Here is a 17176-nt window from a genome sequence, read left to right as displayed (position 1 = left end):
AAATACTTACTATCATCACTTCAGAAAACTAATAGGGTATATACAGAAAGGTGTTTTTTACCTATACTGTATAAATTGCAGTGAAGTGGAAGCTGAATTGTTTATCAGATAGCATGGTAGTGCTAAAATTATATATCTATGTATAAATAGATATATTTACGTAAGTCCATTCACATTCATCATAAACTTGAATATGCAGGACAGCATCATGGATGCCATCGTATTTTCTTATAGTAAGATGCTTTGCTGGATAAATGACATTTATTTCAAAAGGAGTTAAAATTCAGGGGTGACTTAGAGATTCTTTTTAGAGGTGTGCTATAATACTTTGCTTGCATTTTGCTTAATATAGTGTTGACTTCTGGATAATCAAGTGATAATTGATACTGATGCTGGATTGATACTTCAGCTGCACTGCATGATTATAAAAGCTTTTGTCTAACACTGTTATGAACCATCTGAACAATCTTACGGAACTCTTTTTTTTTTTTTCCTTTTAATGGAAAAAAAAAATGGAAAGAAAAGTGATTTACTGTTGAAAAATGCAGGATTAAGCAACTGAAAAAAATTAGAAAAAATAAGATTGTCCTTTGAATGATTTATTGAACTTTGGCTGTGCACTCAAGTATTTTTCTTTCAAAAACTCAGCTGGTCTGGGCCTGAACTTTCTTTGCATGGCCTCTTAAAATGTGAATATTTCTGCTTATTTTGTCTTGCTTCCGTTGTTTTAATCATCTGCTGCTGATCCTGCAGTATTTGTGGTCTTCTGTATGAAAAAAAGTTTTGTATACATATAACAGTTTTTAGTAAATAATACAATTCACAGATGAACAGTTTTCTTTTTGTGGAATGCCATCATATGTACTCATGTTACCTAAAATGAAAGCAAACGTAGGAACAAAATCAGAAGCTCAGAGGCAGATGGGTTTTGTAAATGTGAAGTCCCCAGGCACAAACCTAGATGCAAATACAGGTGCACACACAGTGCTGGTGCCAGTGAATCTAATTCACCAGGGGTGTATTGAACCTGCTCTGTGCAGACTGTGCAGCTGACCTGTGTGTTTCGCCTGCACAGCAGGCTGCCAGATGTTTAAGGAGGGGCCAATAAAAGGCTGAAACACTCTTTTTTTTTTTTTTAGGGACAGAATTCATTATAAATGTTGACAATATCTGCAGCCAATTCTCTGTAGGTAAAATTTCATCCCTTCTGTTTCTTGTTTATGCTTCCTCCTGCCTTGGAAATGCTTTTTTTTATTCTGAGGTGGTTTTTATTTTCTTGATCCCCAGTACTTTGTTTGGCTTGGAGAGTTTTTTTTGTTTCTTTCCCCCCCCCCCCCCTTTTTTTTGTTTTCCCAGCTGAGCTGTGGATTTGACAAGGAAAGCAGAATGTTTGTTGACATCACTTCAGGTTACTTACTGCTGTAAACAGTGGCTCACGGAGTGGGAGAATGTAAATTGCATACCTCACTTGCTGGCTGGAGTGAGTGTGTAATTTGCTGTTAGATTCCAGAAAATGATTGCTGCCATGTGGTTACAGTAAGTTCCCTGTTAATTGTGATGATGAAGGAAGAGAGGTTAAAAAATTGTAGATATTGAAGAAAACTGAATAGTCTAGTGACGAAATGTTTGGCTCCAAGACCTCCTGAATCACACTGAATCTAGAAACTGCAGGCTGTGTGTGGGCAGGCCCATCACAGGTGCCCCCACCTGTGAAACAGCTGGCTTGCTAATGGCTGCATTTAAGGCATCTATTGAAATTACCAGTGTGTGTATAGTTAGAACATTTTCTCACCTGTTTTCACCTAAATCAGAATAATACTGTTTACTATCTGATTGTAAGTAACCTTGTGAAATGTGTTTTAAAGTAGATGACAGGAGGTTTTCCCCTCCCTATTAGGTAAGACTACATTATGAAAATGGCAAAAACTTCTTTGAAATTCTGCGTTCTACAGAACATGCCACAGATGAAGTCCTCAATGTAAGAAATGCCATCAAAGATATGATGCTTCTTTTATGAACAGCATTTTCATTTAAAAAAACATATATATATATAAATATATATATATGTTGCAATGATGATTATGGCTGGGGCTTCTCAAAAGAAGGGAAAAACATTTTCGGAGTGTGGGAAACAAGAAGTTTTGTCTCGTTCTTTTGCAATGGTGAAGAAATCATCTAGACCCAGTGTACATTCTTGTGATGAAGTTGTGTCATTACTGTATTTGGTATCCTTGTGATGGCATCTAAGAAAAATCTCAGCTGAAAAAGTGCAAGAAAAAAAGAACTATGGACACTCCACTTGTATTTGACACCCACTATTGTATTTGACCGTAGAAGCTACTGAGGGAATTATATTCTGTTGTCTTGTATGTGGAAGTTTAAGAATAATAAATTATGGTAAGTTGCATGAAAGCCATTACATCAATTCAGAGGAGAATATGTTACAGATTTATTTTCATCTTCAATCTGTGTTTCATGACTGGTGGCTTAAAACATGTTTTCCTAGGCTGGCAATAGTGTGCACTGAATTTAAAAAGTCAGATTCTTTTTTGAAATTTTATGTATCCATTTTATTTTAAAGAGTTTCTGAACTTTTGTTTTTTCTTGTTTTAATTTGCAGTATTACTTTACTGTTCTATTTGGCCATGAAGGGCAGAAGCCACTGGAGCTCCGTTGTGAGGATGAAGTTGATGGAGATGAATGGGTAGAAGCTATTCACCAAGCTAGGTATGAAACCTGATCATTGATCTTAACCTCTGTTTTATTATAAACAAATTGTTAGTAATTTAAAAACCTAAATTCACTCACTCTCTAAACAAAAATACATTTAACAGTGTATTGGATGTATGTTACTTGCAATTCATGGATATGTTACAGAAAAAATGTGTTTATCAGTTTGTGCATACAGCGCAGTATTTTATCATTTGCAAGTGATTGAGTTCAGTTGGAACTTGTTCAAGAATGCCCTTTTACTGGAAACAACTCCTACAGTTAGTGTCCATCAAAGGCAAAGTGTGCTATATGAATGAAGAAATAAGTGATCTGCTGAATGAATGAATCAGTATTCAAAAGCTCTTACACAGGAATAAATGTAAGAAACCATTGTCAAGCCATTTTTATGATATTATGATAAAATTTCTTCAAAAATGAAGTTCTGAATGATGGTCAGTCTTGTGAATGGCAGGCATAGTAGTGCTTCCAGCCATGCAGTAATATTTCCCCGAGAAAAGTATGATCAGCAAATATGCAAGCTTTACAGTTTAAACTAAAAGAAAATCTGCTAACTGCAGGTTTGAGACATGGGCTGCAGAGGCAAGTGTCTTTGCTGAAATGCACTATCTCCAGCCTCCTCTCTTACATACTAACCTCAGCTAATCTACAATACCATGGTAACGCAAAAGGAAGAAGACAGTTTCTGAGTTGCTTAGAACCTAAGCCATGTAAACAGAAGTGGTTGCGTTTTATAACTAAAAAGAAACAACACCAGGGAGCAGTTTTTAATTTAGACCCTCTGAAATTAGTCCCTGCAGCTCCAGGCCCTGTCTCTTCTAGACACCCAGTCTCTGGATCTTTATCATTTTCTTAGTGGTGGTACCTGACTGAACAGGTCTTACGCTTTCTTGGAAAGCACCTGCTGCATTGTGGTATCATGAGCCACATTTTGCATAATAGTCCTGTCAGTGAGCACACTATTTCAGAAATGGAGAAGATATGGGGTGTTGAGTTCTCAGCCCATAACACCAGCAGACAGTTCTATGTTGTTCAGGTGAGATGAGAGAACTGTTCACCTTGCTACTGAATTTGGGTCAATTTCTTTTGTGAAGTATGACAGCAAGGAAAGGAAGAAAGAGTTTGACTTTTTTGCCTCATGGTAAGGGCATCTGGGGAAAGCAGGATTCTGCAGCATGTTCCCTTTTCTGAGGATAGTTTTCTTCCTTTCTGTTGCCTGGTATGAAAGGCTTATAACCAAGAAGAGCTCACAACACTGAGTTACAATTTCTTCTTAGGACATTCATTCCATAAAAATACCACACATGAATTTCCATGGCAGCACTTAACAAAATATTAAGCCAGCTTTAAAAAACACGCAATTGAAAATATTGACAAACTTGCTCAGAAGAGGTTAGTCTTGAATTTTGCATCTGCCAGATTGTTACCAGTGCAACATTCAGAAGAGTGAGTCTCTGTTCTGCTAAGGAAGAGATCAGTGTGTTCATCTCCCTTGTACTATATAACTTTTTCACTTCTATTTGTGCTTATCATCTGAAGCGACAGTTATAATAATATGGAACTATGGACATAACTGTGAGGAGTATTCTCAGGGCCCTATGTCATTTGAGAGATTTTTAATTAATTATTTTTTATGTATTATTCTTCATAGGTTTTAAATTTCCTATTATTTAAATTTCCTGTTATTTAAATTTCTGAAAATTTTGGGGGACTTGGTCCTTGCTTTTCATGTTCTAGTATTATATCTTGAGAAAATACCTGCAAGCACCAAAAACTCTGCGGAAACTTAGCTGCTGAACATGGAGTGTTGGACACTCTTGTGGTTACCTCATTATTCTGATGTTTTTCTGCTTCGGTGCAAATTTCTTTATTTTTGCTTTGTGTTGTACCTAGCAAAAAACACCTGGAGCTGCATAACAGTTACTTGACCAAATAATAGTTACTTGAGTTTCACTAAAGATACATAAATATATAACTGAGAAGTAGAAATAATAGTTTTAGGCTATTCCCTAACATTTTTGACAACTTAATTAAATAAAAAATAATAAAACAATGTTGTCTCAGGGGTTATTTTTTCCTTCATCATAACTGCAGAATTTTTTCTTGTTTGTCTTTATTTTTGACATATGGGGAGAAGTTGCAGAAGCAACTTTTTGAGTCTCCAGCTTTTTGTTTGATACATAAGATGTTTCTGACCCTTCCCTCAGACTTTTGTTTTGAATTGCTAAGTGACAGTTTGTGTAGCCTTTGGAGATACTTTTTTGCAATATCTCAGCTATCTTAGGTAAAAATCTGAGGAGGTGCTAAGAACATCCCCCCTTACCATTAAACTGAAAATAGGTGTGGGAATATCTTGTTCTGGGTGAATACATCAGTGATGGCAATCCATGTTTTAGCTGAGACAAAGTAGGTTGGCTTTTTTGTGTTGTGGGTTTGTTTACTTTGTTTTGTTTTAGATTAATGTATACAAAATCTAATTTTGGATTGCTTTTTATGACTTTTTGCCAAATGCATGTTTGCAGTCATCAGAGTCTCTTTCATGTGGTTTAATTTGCAAGTTACAAACATAGAGTTGAAAAAATAGCCCTTTCCATCTTATTATATACACGTCCCACTTCAATAATTAGTTTTTTTTTTTTTTTTTTTTTTTTTGGATGCAAATAAATAATTAAAGACTTTCTGCACTGGCATTGTCTATTGTTTCTTGGAAGATTTCACTATGGGTGGTAAGTTACTACTTATCACTTAGGGAGTACTGTACACACTCTTTGAGAGCTGGCAGGCTTTTTTTGTGCTGCAGTTAGATTCTGCAGTGCTTATGTTCACCTCCATACAGCCTCCTCCTCATCTGAGGGAGGATGGCTTATCAGCTTGCAACAGGATATGCAATTCAGCATATTCTACTGGGACTCCATTCACGGTGTGCTACACCTGCTTTTCATTTTATTTCAATTCTTAGTGTTTCAAGTTTTCCATAATACCCAGAGTGGTGGAGTAATGTTTACTTCTTCCGAATTACACTTCGTTACTGGTGGATTCGTTCTTGGCAAACCCTGGCTCCTCCATCAGTGACTGCAAGTGGGATTTCTGTCTGGCAATTTTGTTCCAGAACTTGTTCTCTTATGCAAAACTCTGTTTCACCATCAGTAGACTGCGACTGTCTTTTTACCTTCTCTTACACATTCTTCTATGGTTTTAATATATATTTTTTTGCGTTTAACTGAAAACCTGTTAGGTTTCATTTTTTAATGTGTATGCACTACTCATCATTTCTTTTGGTATTTTCTACTTTACCTTATTGGAAAATCTTGAACTAAGCACCCCAGGCTGTAGTTTTGCATATGCTTTAAACCTGCACAAGCCCACATTGCTCTTGAAAGAAACAGCTGTTGTTCTGCTCAGTCAGCCATTCATTCCCACACCTTTACCAACCCTTCCCTCAGGCTGCCACAAGTGTGAACTTAATTGGGAAACTGATATGCACTAAAAAGAATGATGTGTTGCTTGTTCTTTGCCAGCTTAGCTTTAATCTGTCTCAGTTCACTGGATCTGTTCACTACACATCCACACAGTACACCTGTGTTCACCACGCAAGGAGAAGGGAAATAGATGGGTGAGACGTAGGAGAGCAAGTGTGCTGTGTGGGTGAGAAGAGTGGGAGTGTTTCTTTCAGCTACTTTGCTGTTTAAAGCATATGATGAACTACTGCCCTCAAACTAGCAGCTCTTAAAGAAAAGGATCATTCTTCAGGTTTGTTGGCACACTTTGCCTGATAATGCAGGGTGTATTTTGCAGAGCATTTTGCAGACAGTTCTAAGCTCAGCGTGCTAGCTCAGAGCTGCCCAGAAGCTCACAGCAAGCACCTTTGCTACTAATGCCTTCACATTGTACAGGTAATAATAACAACAATTTTGTTGTTTCCAGTTGGCTGGGAACAGATCTGAAAGGATTTTAGTAATTCTTAGAACATGTGCAAAGCAGTCTTATATCTGCCTTTCAAATAATGTCTGACTAGATCCACAGAACAAAATGACAAGGGTTGCCAGATCTGGTAGCGTGACAGAAGCAATGTTGCCTCTCCTTCTTGTACCCAGGCTGAACCAGAGGTGAGCCTCAGCATGTATTCCCAACACAGATGAGCACACATGCAAACATAGCTGACTACACAGACCAGCACAGGCAGAAACATGCAGCACCCTTGCAGGTATGGACATCATCAGCAGCCTTATCCAGTTTCCTTTCCTGGCTGATCAGGTTGAAGGTATGTTAAATGGAAAAATATGCATACATACAATACGGATCCCTCAAATAAACAGCCTATACATTCAGTCTGTCCAGGAACTGGCACTGGATCCTTGGTCTCCCCTGTTGCTGGAAGCTGGAAATGTGCACTCCAGGCCTCCAGTCTCACTTCAGTTGCTGGTCCTCAGTCCACCTCGCTGAGGGGTGAGGATTGCTCCAGTGACTGGCCTTATACACTCGGCCTAGCTGGTATCTGGCCCTTGGATATGCTCATTTCCAGCTGTCACAGAGAAACACACGTGTGCAAATGCATTTCTTAGTCAGTCACCCAACCTCATGGTCTTCTCAGTAGCTGAACAGGATCTTCAGTGGCAATAGACAACTTGCAGACTCTCTGATGATCCCAGTTTTGCTGCCTCTTCAGTACCAAGCTTCCAAGGATCTAATCTGATCCACTGGCTAGCCTGGCCTGATACTCACTAGCAATTGCTCCCTGACACACACACACACAATATGCACGCACCTCTGCCTCTCCAGGTAGTTACTGGCACTGCAGACACAGGGCCCCATGGCCTGCGGTCCCAACTGCACATGCTGGCACTTAGAGCTCCATGCACGCATGTATAGAGTTATCTGACCCAAGCAAACAGACACTGAGTTCAATGCAAAGACAGCAGACTGTGCTGGGCATGGCCAGACGAGTGTACTGTATCAGCAATCTCTTTACATGTGAGTTTTCATCTCCTTTTATCCCTGTAACTGTCTGCTTTCCTCCTCTTGTTCTGTGAACCTCCTTGAGCTCTCCCCTTCCTTGCCCTTGGTTCCTCCTATAAGCATGCTATAATGAGTCTTGTACAGCATTACATAGTATATTTCATACCTCTGTAGGGAAAAATGTTTTCAGTTTAAAATGTGATCCAGAGAGCTTTTCCACTGACTCAGCTTGATGGATTTCTCTTTGTCAATGACAGGAGCTGGGTATTTGTTTCTTGACTGGGCCATTGGGGTTCCCCTGCCTGACACTGTGACCATTCCTGTGGAGGTGGACCATTAATGCGCTGGTTGGACTATGATAGCCATGGGAGTAGCCAGGACAGGGGGCTCAGATTATTTGTGTTTGTTAAAATCTGTCTTTTGTCACACACCCTAACATTTCCACCCTTAGAAACAGAACCAGAGAGGACTGTGCCACCTGTGCTTCTTGCTCCTGGAAACCTGTCTTATCCCCCAGGAGAGCTATGTTCCTGTAGCTGACATCTTTGCTGCGGCAAAGTGCTCCTTAAGTTCATGAGGGGGGCTTGCATGTCTTGGCAGATAAGTTCCTGTTGTATTTCCCATCTCTGTCATTTCCGTATCAGCACACAATGCTTTAGGTAGACAAAAAACTCCAAAGGCTGTGATAATTGTATTGGTAATTATGGCTGTCCAGGTGATTGGTGTGGTAGTTGTTTTCTAAGTAAATCCTTGAAATCCCACCAATCCCATCCTCCTGAGACAGTAGCTACAAGTTCTTAACAGCTCAGTGGAGCCTCAGTTCATGTAGTGAGGAGTATGCCTTCCCATTGTATTTGGTCTGTACTTTATATCTGCTGTTGAATTATGTCCCAGTTTTGCATAAGGGAGTAATGTGCCTTTCTGCCCAAGTTTGTTTGTAGATGAATTCCTATAGTGAGATTTTCTTGGATAAAAGAGTACCAGAACAATTGAAACAGCTGCTCATTTTGTGTGAGTTGTAGCGGGCCCTGTGTTTTGGAGTTTGATGGGTAATGCATTGATTAATGAGGTGTGTTTTCAGGATTGTCTCACTGTCTCATAAGAGGGTAGCATTCCCCTCCACATTATCCATGGTCCTAGAGTGATTCCCCAACTCACTTGGCTTGGTTTCACAAACTTTCCAGTGGCTGTTGGGGCCACTCTTTTGAAAGGGTTTGTGTTCCAGTTTATATCCATATCTCAGTTAGAAAAATCAAGAGCTGTTTGGGATGTGGACTTTGCATGTTTCCTAGTATATCACCCCCTACGCCTCACCCTGATTGCTGTAGTTGTTCATTAGTCCAAGCGCCATTTTCCATCTGTTTGACTGGAAATCAGCCGACACCAGTTTTACAGCCTTTTTAAACATCTGTCCTACTGTGTCTGAAAGTCCATCTTAATTTTATATCTTCCAGTAAGCCCCAGCCCTGTAACTCACAGCCATAGGTCATCTTTGATATCCCATATGATAAGGAATTCATTAAAGCTTAATTGTAATTGTGTACAGGTGGTCTCACAAATCACATTGTCACAGTCATAGGGGTGGATTGTGTAAATTTTGTTGTAACTTTTACCATCCACTGTGTGGGTGTTAGTATGATAGTAGACTTAAAAACCTGGCTGGAAGCTGTTCCTCCTTTGGTGAGGATTCCTATAACTGCTTGAGGGTAGTTCAAACTGGCAGATGGATTTGCAATTTCTTTTGCATGCAACACCCCCAAAGTCAAGTTGCCTGCTTTTCACAAAGAACTGATTAGGTTGCATTTTATATTTCATGTCTTTAGGGTGATTTGGTAGAGTCATAAATAGTTGTGCCCAGGTCCACTGCATGGTGTTTTCAGCTACCTGAATAGTTTTAGTACAGTTAACATTCAGTACAAAGAATCATAGAATCATTCAGGTTGGAAAACACTTCCAAGATCATCTAGTCCAACCTTTAATCTACTACTGAACACGTCCACCACTAAACCATGCTATTAAACACCACATCTAAACATTCCTTGAAGACCCCCAGGGATGGTGACAAAACCACTTCCCTGGGCAGCCCATTCCAATGCCAGAAAGAAATCTCTCCTAATATCTAACCTAAAGCTTCCCTGGCACAGATAACCATAATTCTGTTCTGAATTCAGTACAAAAATCCATTGTATTTGCTGATATCACTACTGGAGACTTCTATCTTCATCTGCTTCTACAAAAGGGAGTTCCTAACAATGAGATACTTCCTAAATTTCTGCATTTTTCCTATATTTTCAGAGCATGTCAACTCCCATGGTGTCTAAGTGAGGCATATTTTTTTCAGGACATGCTTTGTTTCTGCCTATCTCTATGTGCTAGGTAGTGATCAGTCAAAGCTTAAGGTTCTTGTAGTTATCTGCCTGTGCGTGCAGTATTAAGAGATAGGTATAGCCTCACCTTTCAGATTGCTCAGTCTTTGAGTCTTACTACCTATTGTGTTAATGTTGCAGAATCACTTCTCTCGGTAAAATGTTAACACCACCTCACAGAAATCCATGGTTCGTAGTAGTTGTTTCCTTCTGTTAAACAATGTGTTAACAAGAGAACTAGATCCAGGCTGTCTTCCTACAGGTTGTTTTAGGAATTTTTCATCTGCCTTTGACATTTGAATGCTTTGATACCATTTTCTTTAATGATTGATTTTGTATACATGTATAATCAATTAGAAGCCTGCTGATTCATTATTGAAGCCATGCCCTATTTGAAGGCTCCGGGGATTATGCTGGATATACACATTAGCAATTTAGGCATGATCTCTTAACTCTTAAACGCAAAGAAAGGGTTGAAAAATGCAGAGAAAAGGGTTGTTAGAACTGAGAGAACTGTATTCCAAAATCATGTAATTTTCATTTCCCAGGGCAAGTAGCAGTTCTGAGAACAAAAATGTCTCACCTATTCTAAGTTACTGTAGGTGTACATAGGTTTTTCTAATTAACTCCTTTTTGTACTGCTAATTATAGAAGTGAAGGAAATGTTTGGTTTGCAGGCTGAGACTGACATTTTATTCAGCCAAGGCCACTATCCAAGCAAAATATACTATATACATCTCAAAAAGAAAAAAAAAAAAGAAACTTTTCAGTCTTTCACAGTAAAGTTCTCATTCTCTAGTAAAGAAAGACTAATGCATCTTAAGAAACTGAAAAATCTGGATGAAATTTCTTCCCCTAAAGGATAAAAATAAAAATAATAACAAAGTAAAAGAAAAACATTGTATATGTTAGTATTCTGAATCTTACATCAGTTCTTACTATAGCAGCTGTTCACCCTTTATGATTCTGTGTTTTCCTTGTTCTTAAATAAAGACAAATTCAAATCTCTCTCTCTCTCTCTCTTTTTTTTTTTTTTTTTTTTATGGAAACATTTTTTAGTGAAAGCAAGAAAGAAAATTTTTAAAAGGAAAAATATCAAAAAAAAAAAGGGGGGGGGGGGGGGGAAGAGGCCTGTCACCTGTTTGGATCTGCTTCTGGGTAGAAAAGTCTACTCCTCATGTTAAATGTAAATCAAAGTGGTGCTTCAGGTGCTAAGGACTAAATTTTCCTCTTAGTTACATATGTTTTTGTCATTGTAACATTTCTTACCATTGTAAAAGTTCAAGTGCTACCTATGTGTCTAACTCAGACACTTCTCATCATTTGCCAATGCTTCTTAAGATGCAAGGAGACTAAGTATTACAGTTCTGAAAAAAACAAACAAACCACAGTTCTTGAAAAACAGAAAGGATCGTTAATAAACATTTTTAAAGCACTAAATCTCTTAAGTTATTATCTTTTGTTCCACATAAGGTATATGGATTGCTCCATAGTAGATTTCTTCAGGGATGGTGTTTTATTTGTTGGAAGAGATGCTCAGTGACTATTTTGGCTATTTATTGTTTACAGTTGCAGTGGTAAAAATATGAAAATAAATGCAGTTGAAACGAATTCACTTACTATTTTTCTCATAATACATTCAAGGAGGAAAAACTTTTGCTTTATGGTGGCTGTGGGAACTTATTCTATTTTAAATCTAAGCTTGCTTTTTAGGTTAAGCAGTGAATTTAATGGTTGTACTAAACAGTGCCCCCACAAGTATGTAACTCTGCCAATACTGATTGAATTGGCAGTAAATATATATGCTGAAAATGATGAAGAGGATGCACATTGCTACATTTATAAAAGCAGCACAGTATTTAATAGAAAATGATTGTTTTTAAATGAGTGCCGTAACAAGCGGAAAGAAATCAAAAAAGAAAAGATGTGCAATCCAAAAATCCCATCTGTCAAATCCTGTGCAAACATGATAGCAGGAAAGTTATGATAGATCGTAAAATAATAAAAGATCCCTTGCCAAATGTTAGGCCTTACTTCTACCATGTTTTGTGTTTGGTCTTTATCGTGCAAATCACAGAACCCCAGAATGGCTTTGGTTGGAAGAGACCCTAAAGACCATCCAGTTCCAACCCCGCTGCCATGGGCAGGGACACCTCCCACCAGACCAGGATGCTCAAGGCCCAATTCCGGCACTTCCAGGTTCTTCTCCACAGGGCTCCTCTCTATCCATTCACTGTCCAGCCAGTATTTTTGCTTGGGATTGCCCTAGCCCAGGTGCAGGACCTTTCACGTGGCCTTATTGAACTCCACAGGTTCGCACAGACCCACCTCTCAGGCCTGCCCAGGTTCCTCTGGGTGGCATCCCTTCCCTCCAGCAGGTTGATTACACTGCTCAGCTAGAGTGAGTGGCTAATTATTTAAATCCCAGAGGAACAAGATCCCAGAGGTTAGGTAAAGAGGCTGTACGTGTCTGTAGATTTTGCTGAATCATTGCCAGCAAACAAGCACTTCATAGGACTGTACTTTTTCACACATTTAAGTTATCTATGTCAGAGAGATTGAATCACATGAAAGATCAGTCTGGTGAAGATGTTGAGTAGGAACAGCTGATTTCTTCTTTATCTCAAGTTGTAAAGAGTACTTCCTATATGATCATGGAATGGCTTGGGCTGGAAGGGACCTTAAACTTTGTCTAGTTCTAACTCCCCGCTGTAGGCAGGGACACCTCCCACCAGACCAGGTTGCTCAAAGCCACATCCAGCCTGGCCTTGAACCTCTGCAGGGATGGGGCATCCACAGCTTCTCTGGGCAACCTGTTCCAGTTCCTCACCACCCTCTGAGTGAAGAATTTCCTCTTAACCTTTAATCTAAATCTTCCCTCTTTTAGTTTAAAGCTATTGATGCTCGTCACGGCTCTGGTTGTGATATTTAATTGCTCTATGGACACCGTCCCTTTTCAGGAAAATACTAATTGATGGAAAGTAGCTAAAAGATAAAATAAAGGACTGATAGCACAGTTCCTGTTACTAATTATATTAAATGCATTTATTTGAGTAATATCAAACTGACCTCATCAATAAAATAGGTATTAGCAAACCAAAATAATAATGTTGAAGGTTATTATGGGAATTCTTCTTGAAGAAACCTGAGAGGTAGAGAGAATTAGAAATAGTTCAGATGAAGTATCAAATGCTTCTCCCAAATCCCCACAGATGACAGGAAGAGGGGAGAAAAACAAACAAAAAAAAGTGCAGCCCTTAAAATAATTAAAGAAATTGAATGAATAGAGTTCTTGAGCTTAAGCTGAAAATTAGAAGCTTTTAAAAAGATCAGTGCAATTATCTTGCTTTGGGTTCTGTGACAGTGGATACTGCTGACTCCTATCTCTAAAAAGATTATTGAACACTTCATAGGTTTGGATTATTTATGACTAAGCTATTAATTTTATATTAGGTCAAACAAATGCACGTTTGCAGATTTCTTGTCATTAATGTGATTTTTTTTTTTCTGTCAATATTCCATAAGGAAATATGAAAGACAACATCTGGCTACTTTTACTAAATTAAATGTTTTCTTTTTTAGTTATTCAGATATTCTGATTGAAAGGGAGGTACTGATGCAGAAGTACATTCATCTTGTGCAAATTGTAGAGACTGAGAAAATTGCAGCCAATCAACTTCGACATCAGCTTGAAGATCAAGACACAGAAATTGAAAGACTTAAATCTGAGGTATGTGACAGAATCATCAAACAACCAATCAATTGTAATGTTTTGCTGTGTGCATTATAATCATTTCTAATATTTCTGTAATATTTGCAAAAATAACTGTACCCAGTAAGGTCTACATGTAATAGCCCTATGAACCCTTGGCTAGATGTTTTTCTTAGAAATATTACAGGCAGAAAATCTGATTGGATTACTACATTGTCAGAGACTTTAAGATGACATGTTGCTTTGCAATATTGATCCCACTGATGGTATTATTTCCCACCTGTCTTCACACGTGGTATTTGGTCCTCTAAACCCTGTCTTTGGTTGTGATATTATTGTGGACCATTCCAAGCTACTCTGTTTCATTGAATGTTAAAAGTTTTGTTGCAGTTCTGAGCTGAGAAGGTCTGAAAGACACACTTCATTTCGAGAGGAGAAGCATATCTCTTTTGGTCCTTCTGTCATCTAGATCAAAAGCCTTGTTTGTTTTCTGAGAATTGTGTTTATATCCCTGTGACCAAAAATGTGCTTGTCATTCCATGCAGCTTTAACAGTCTTTAGGAAGAGCTTTTGAAGAAGGCAAAGAGATTTTTCTATTAGTTCTGTAGCAAATAATTTAGTTGCATTGAAAAAGCATTTAATGAATGGTTGTTTTTGTCAGATTATAGCTCTCAATAAAACAAAAGAAAGAATGCGACCTTATCAAGGCAACCAGGAAGATGAGGATCCAGATATTAAAAAAATTAAAAAGGTAAATATGCAATATTCTGTGTTTGAAAGGAGAAAAATGGAATGTGGGAGGTTGATTGTGTATTTTAGTCTGTCTAGTTTTGCATTCAGGTACTGTTTGATTAAGTACGCTCAACTGTCCAGATGTCTTTTGACCTGATCCTACTCAAACCACTTAAATTATATCAACTTAATACATTTCAGGGGCTATTTATCCCTGAGAGTCTTTGTTACTTCAGTATTTGTTTTTACTTTTTTTATATTCAGTTGATTAGAGAAGGTTGCACTTTGCATTTGACCGCTTATGAAGGGTGAAATTCAGTCATTGGCTATGTCCTGTGGGAATCAAGAATGTAGTAACTTTATACTCCTTTCTTATAAAAATGCTTATAAAGATATAAAAGAATAGCTTAAATTGCATAATTTCTTTTCTGTTATATGGACTTAGTTTCACTACCCATTTCTGGGTCACATAGTCTAAGTCAGGTATTGAGTTGGTATGAATTTTCCTTTCCATACAGATTTAACATTGTAATAGAGCCAGAAATACCTCTTTTAGTACAAGGAGAGTTCTGATTCTGATTCACTGCATTCTACATCTTGATTGTTTTGACAGTTGCCCCTCCCCCCTCCTTTTTTTTTTTTAAAGTTATTTATTCAGAGTAAACTGTTACCAGTGAAGTTTTCCATTTCTCTTTCAACATGAATGATCATCACACCAAGGTCAAGGAAGTTTTCTGTGACCAGAAGTAGACCTTTTCTGTAGTCTTTTGTCCACTTGTAACTTCAATGGGTGTTATACCTAAGTAGATTTTTCTGTGACATATTATTTTCTGTGACCTCTTAAAAATGGCAAATATCTGACTTTTCTTTATAATGGTATCGCTGGCCTGGGTGTCTGATATTAAACAGCATATGTAGCTTTAAATGCAAACATTAAGTAGTATCTATACAAAACAAAAATCAAACTGAGCCTAACAGCTGTTTCAGAATTGTGTCAATGCTGATACGAAATCTATTTTGAAATGTGTTCCATGAAAACCGTGAAAAAAATATGATTGAGGATATAAGAAAGTGAGAAATATGTAAGGGGAAGTAAAAGGAGTTAAAATAATCTGGGCAGATAACCTGGATAGTTGTGCTGACAGGAAGAGTATATGAAAAGGTACAACCTTTGAGCCTGCGGTAAAAGTTACTTTGATATGTATATGGTTGGGAAACAAATATTACCAACGTTATCAAATGCTTGTGTGACTTCTATTATTAAATAGATATCTAAAAAATATAATTCAGGAACAATTATGGATCAGTAACGTTTTAGAGGGCAACACATTTATTTTTTTGACAAGCATTTCACACAGATGGTTATTTCTACAGTGAAAAACTTATTTTAAGTAATCTCATTCTTCTTTTCTACTTGGTGTTTTTTTAGGTTCAGAGCTTTATGCGGGGCTGGCTATGTAGAAGAAAATGGAAGACTATTGTCCAAGATTATATTTGTTCTCCTCATGCAGAAAGTATGAGAAAAAGGAATCAGATAGTTTTTAACATGGTTGAGGCTGAATCTGAATATGTGCATCAACTTTATGTTCTTGTGAACTGTTTTCTGAGGCCCTTAAGAATGGCTGCAAGTTCAAAGAAGCCACCTATCAGTCATGATGATGTCAGTAGTATTTTCCTCAACAGGTAAGTTGTTTTTTTTTTTTTTTTAAAGTTGCTTTTAGGGATTTGCCTGACCACTTCTTCCCATTCTGCTTGAATTTGCAGTAGTGAAGTTTGGCATTTTGTTGTTGTTGTTGTTCTGATGTAAGTAATGTGACTGACGAGGACCACATTTCCTTAGGGTAAGAGGAAAGGTGCTGTCTGTGATGCTGTTTGAAGCCAGTTAGTCCTCTGTGCCTCCTTACATTCTTTGTCTTCTTTGCTAGAGGAATATAATGCCTCATGGGGCAGTTCTTTTAAATTTCCTGCCACCTTTCTTCTTCCCTTTTCTCTTATGAGAGCAAAATTGGACTTAATGCCCTCATATGATCCAGATAAGACCCTGAGGATGACTGTGTCATATTTCCTATTTGCTTTTGCCATGCCTAAGGAACCTCCTTCTCTCTTGCTTGTCTGTTCACATCCTACAAAAAAGAATTGTTCTTTGCATTAAGCATCCAAGTGCCATTTTAATGAGTATGCAAAAATAAGCCAACAGGCATCTAGAATTTGAAACAGGATTGAGATTGCATCCAAGTCTGCCCCTAAATTCTAAGAAAAATAATATGGTGCTTTAGTTATGAGACAGGCTTCCCTTTCATAATAGTTTATGCATAATCGTTTCACTTACAATTGGGATTCCTCTAATGCTGATTCTGCTGACCTCATGAGCTAAAATACAATATTAAGGTTCATGTTATAGAAAAGTTCTAAGCTTCAAATTTTGAAGAGCAGCAAATAAGAATATAGATGACTACCACTGGCTAGAAGTTTTCTGCATCTTATTGATCCTTTTGTTTAAGAGGAGTATTTACTGTGTATTTACTGAATGCATTGCCAAGGATACTCTATTATTTAACGTGTGGAATATGTTATTTAGTAGATGCTTTTATTTAAAAGACTAAGCAGTTAGAATATGCTTTCTACAGTAAATACTATGCATTTTGAAAAGATACTATGCTAAAAATTTTATACAGTATAA

At 37.8% G+C, this 17176-nt stretch overlaps 1 protein-coding gene across 1 annotated transcript in view; it reads left to right on the top strand.

The window, feature by feature from the left end:
* The window catches only part of RASGRF2 (Ras protein specific guanine nucleotide releasing factor 2), a 153401-nt gene that overhangs the window by 42379 nt on the left and 93846 nt on the right, over nucleotides 1-17176 (top strand). The window contains exons 2-5 of the mRNA XM_084505164.1: nucleotides 2621-2727; nucleotides 13635-13782; nucleotides 14426-14515; nucleotides 15926-16179. Of these exons, the coding sequence (XP_084361290.1) occupies nucleotides 2621-2727; nucleotides 13635-13782; nucleotides 14426-14515; nucleotides 15926-16179 (599 nt within the window). The remainder of the gene's footprint in view (nucleotides 1-2620; nucleotides 2728-13634; nucleotides 13783-14425; nucleotides 14516-15925; nucleotides 16180-17176) is intronic.

This window comes from Aythya ferina (genome assembly GCF_964211825.1).
Source record: "Aythya ferina genome assembly, chromosome: Z".
NCBI lineage: Eukaryota > Metazoa > Chordata > Aves > Anseriformes > Anatidae > Aythya > Aythya ferina.
Note: the sequence above shows the minus strand (reverse complement) of the source record. Positions and strands in the feature narration are given on the sequence as shown.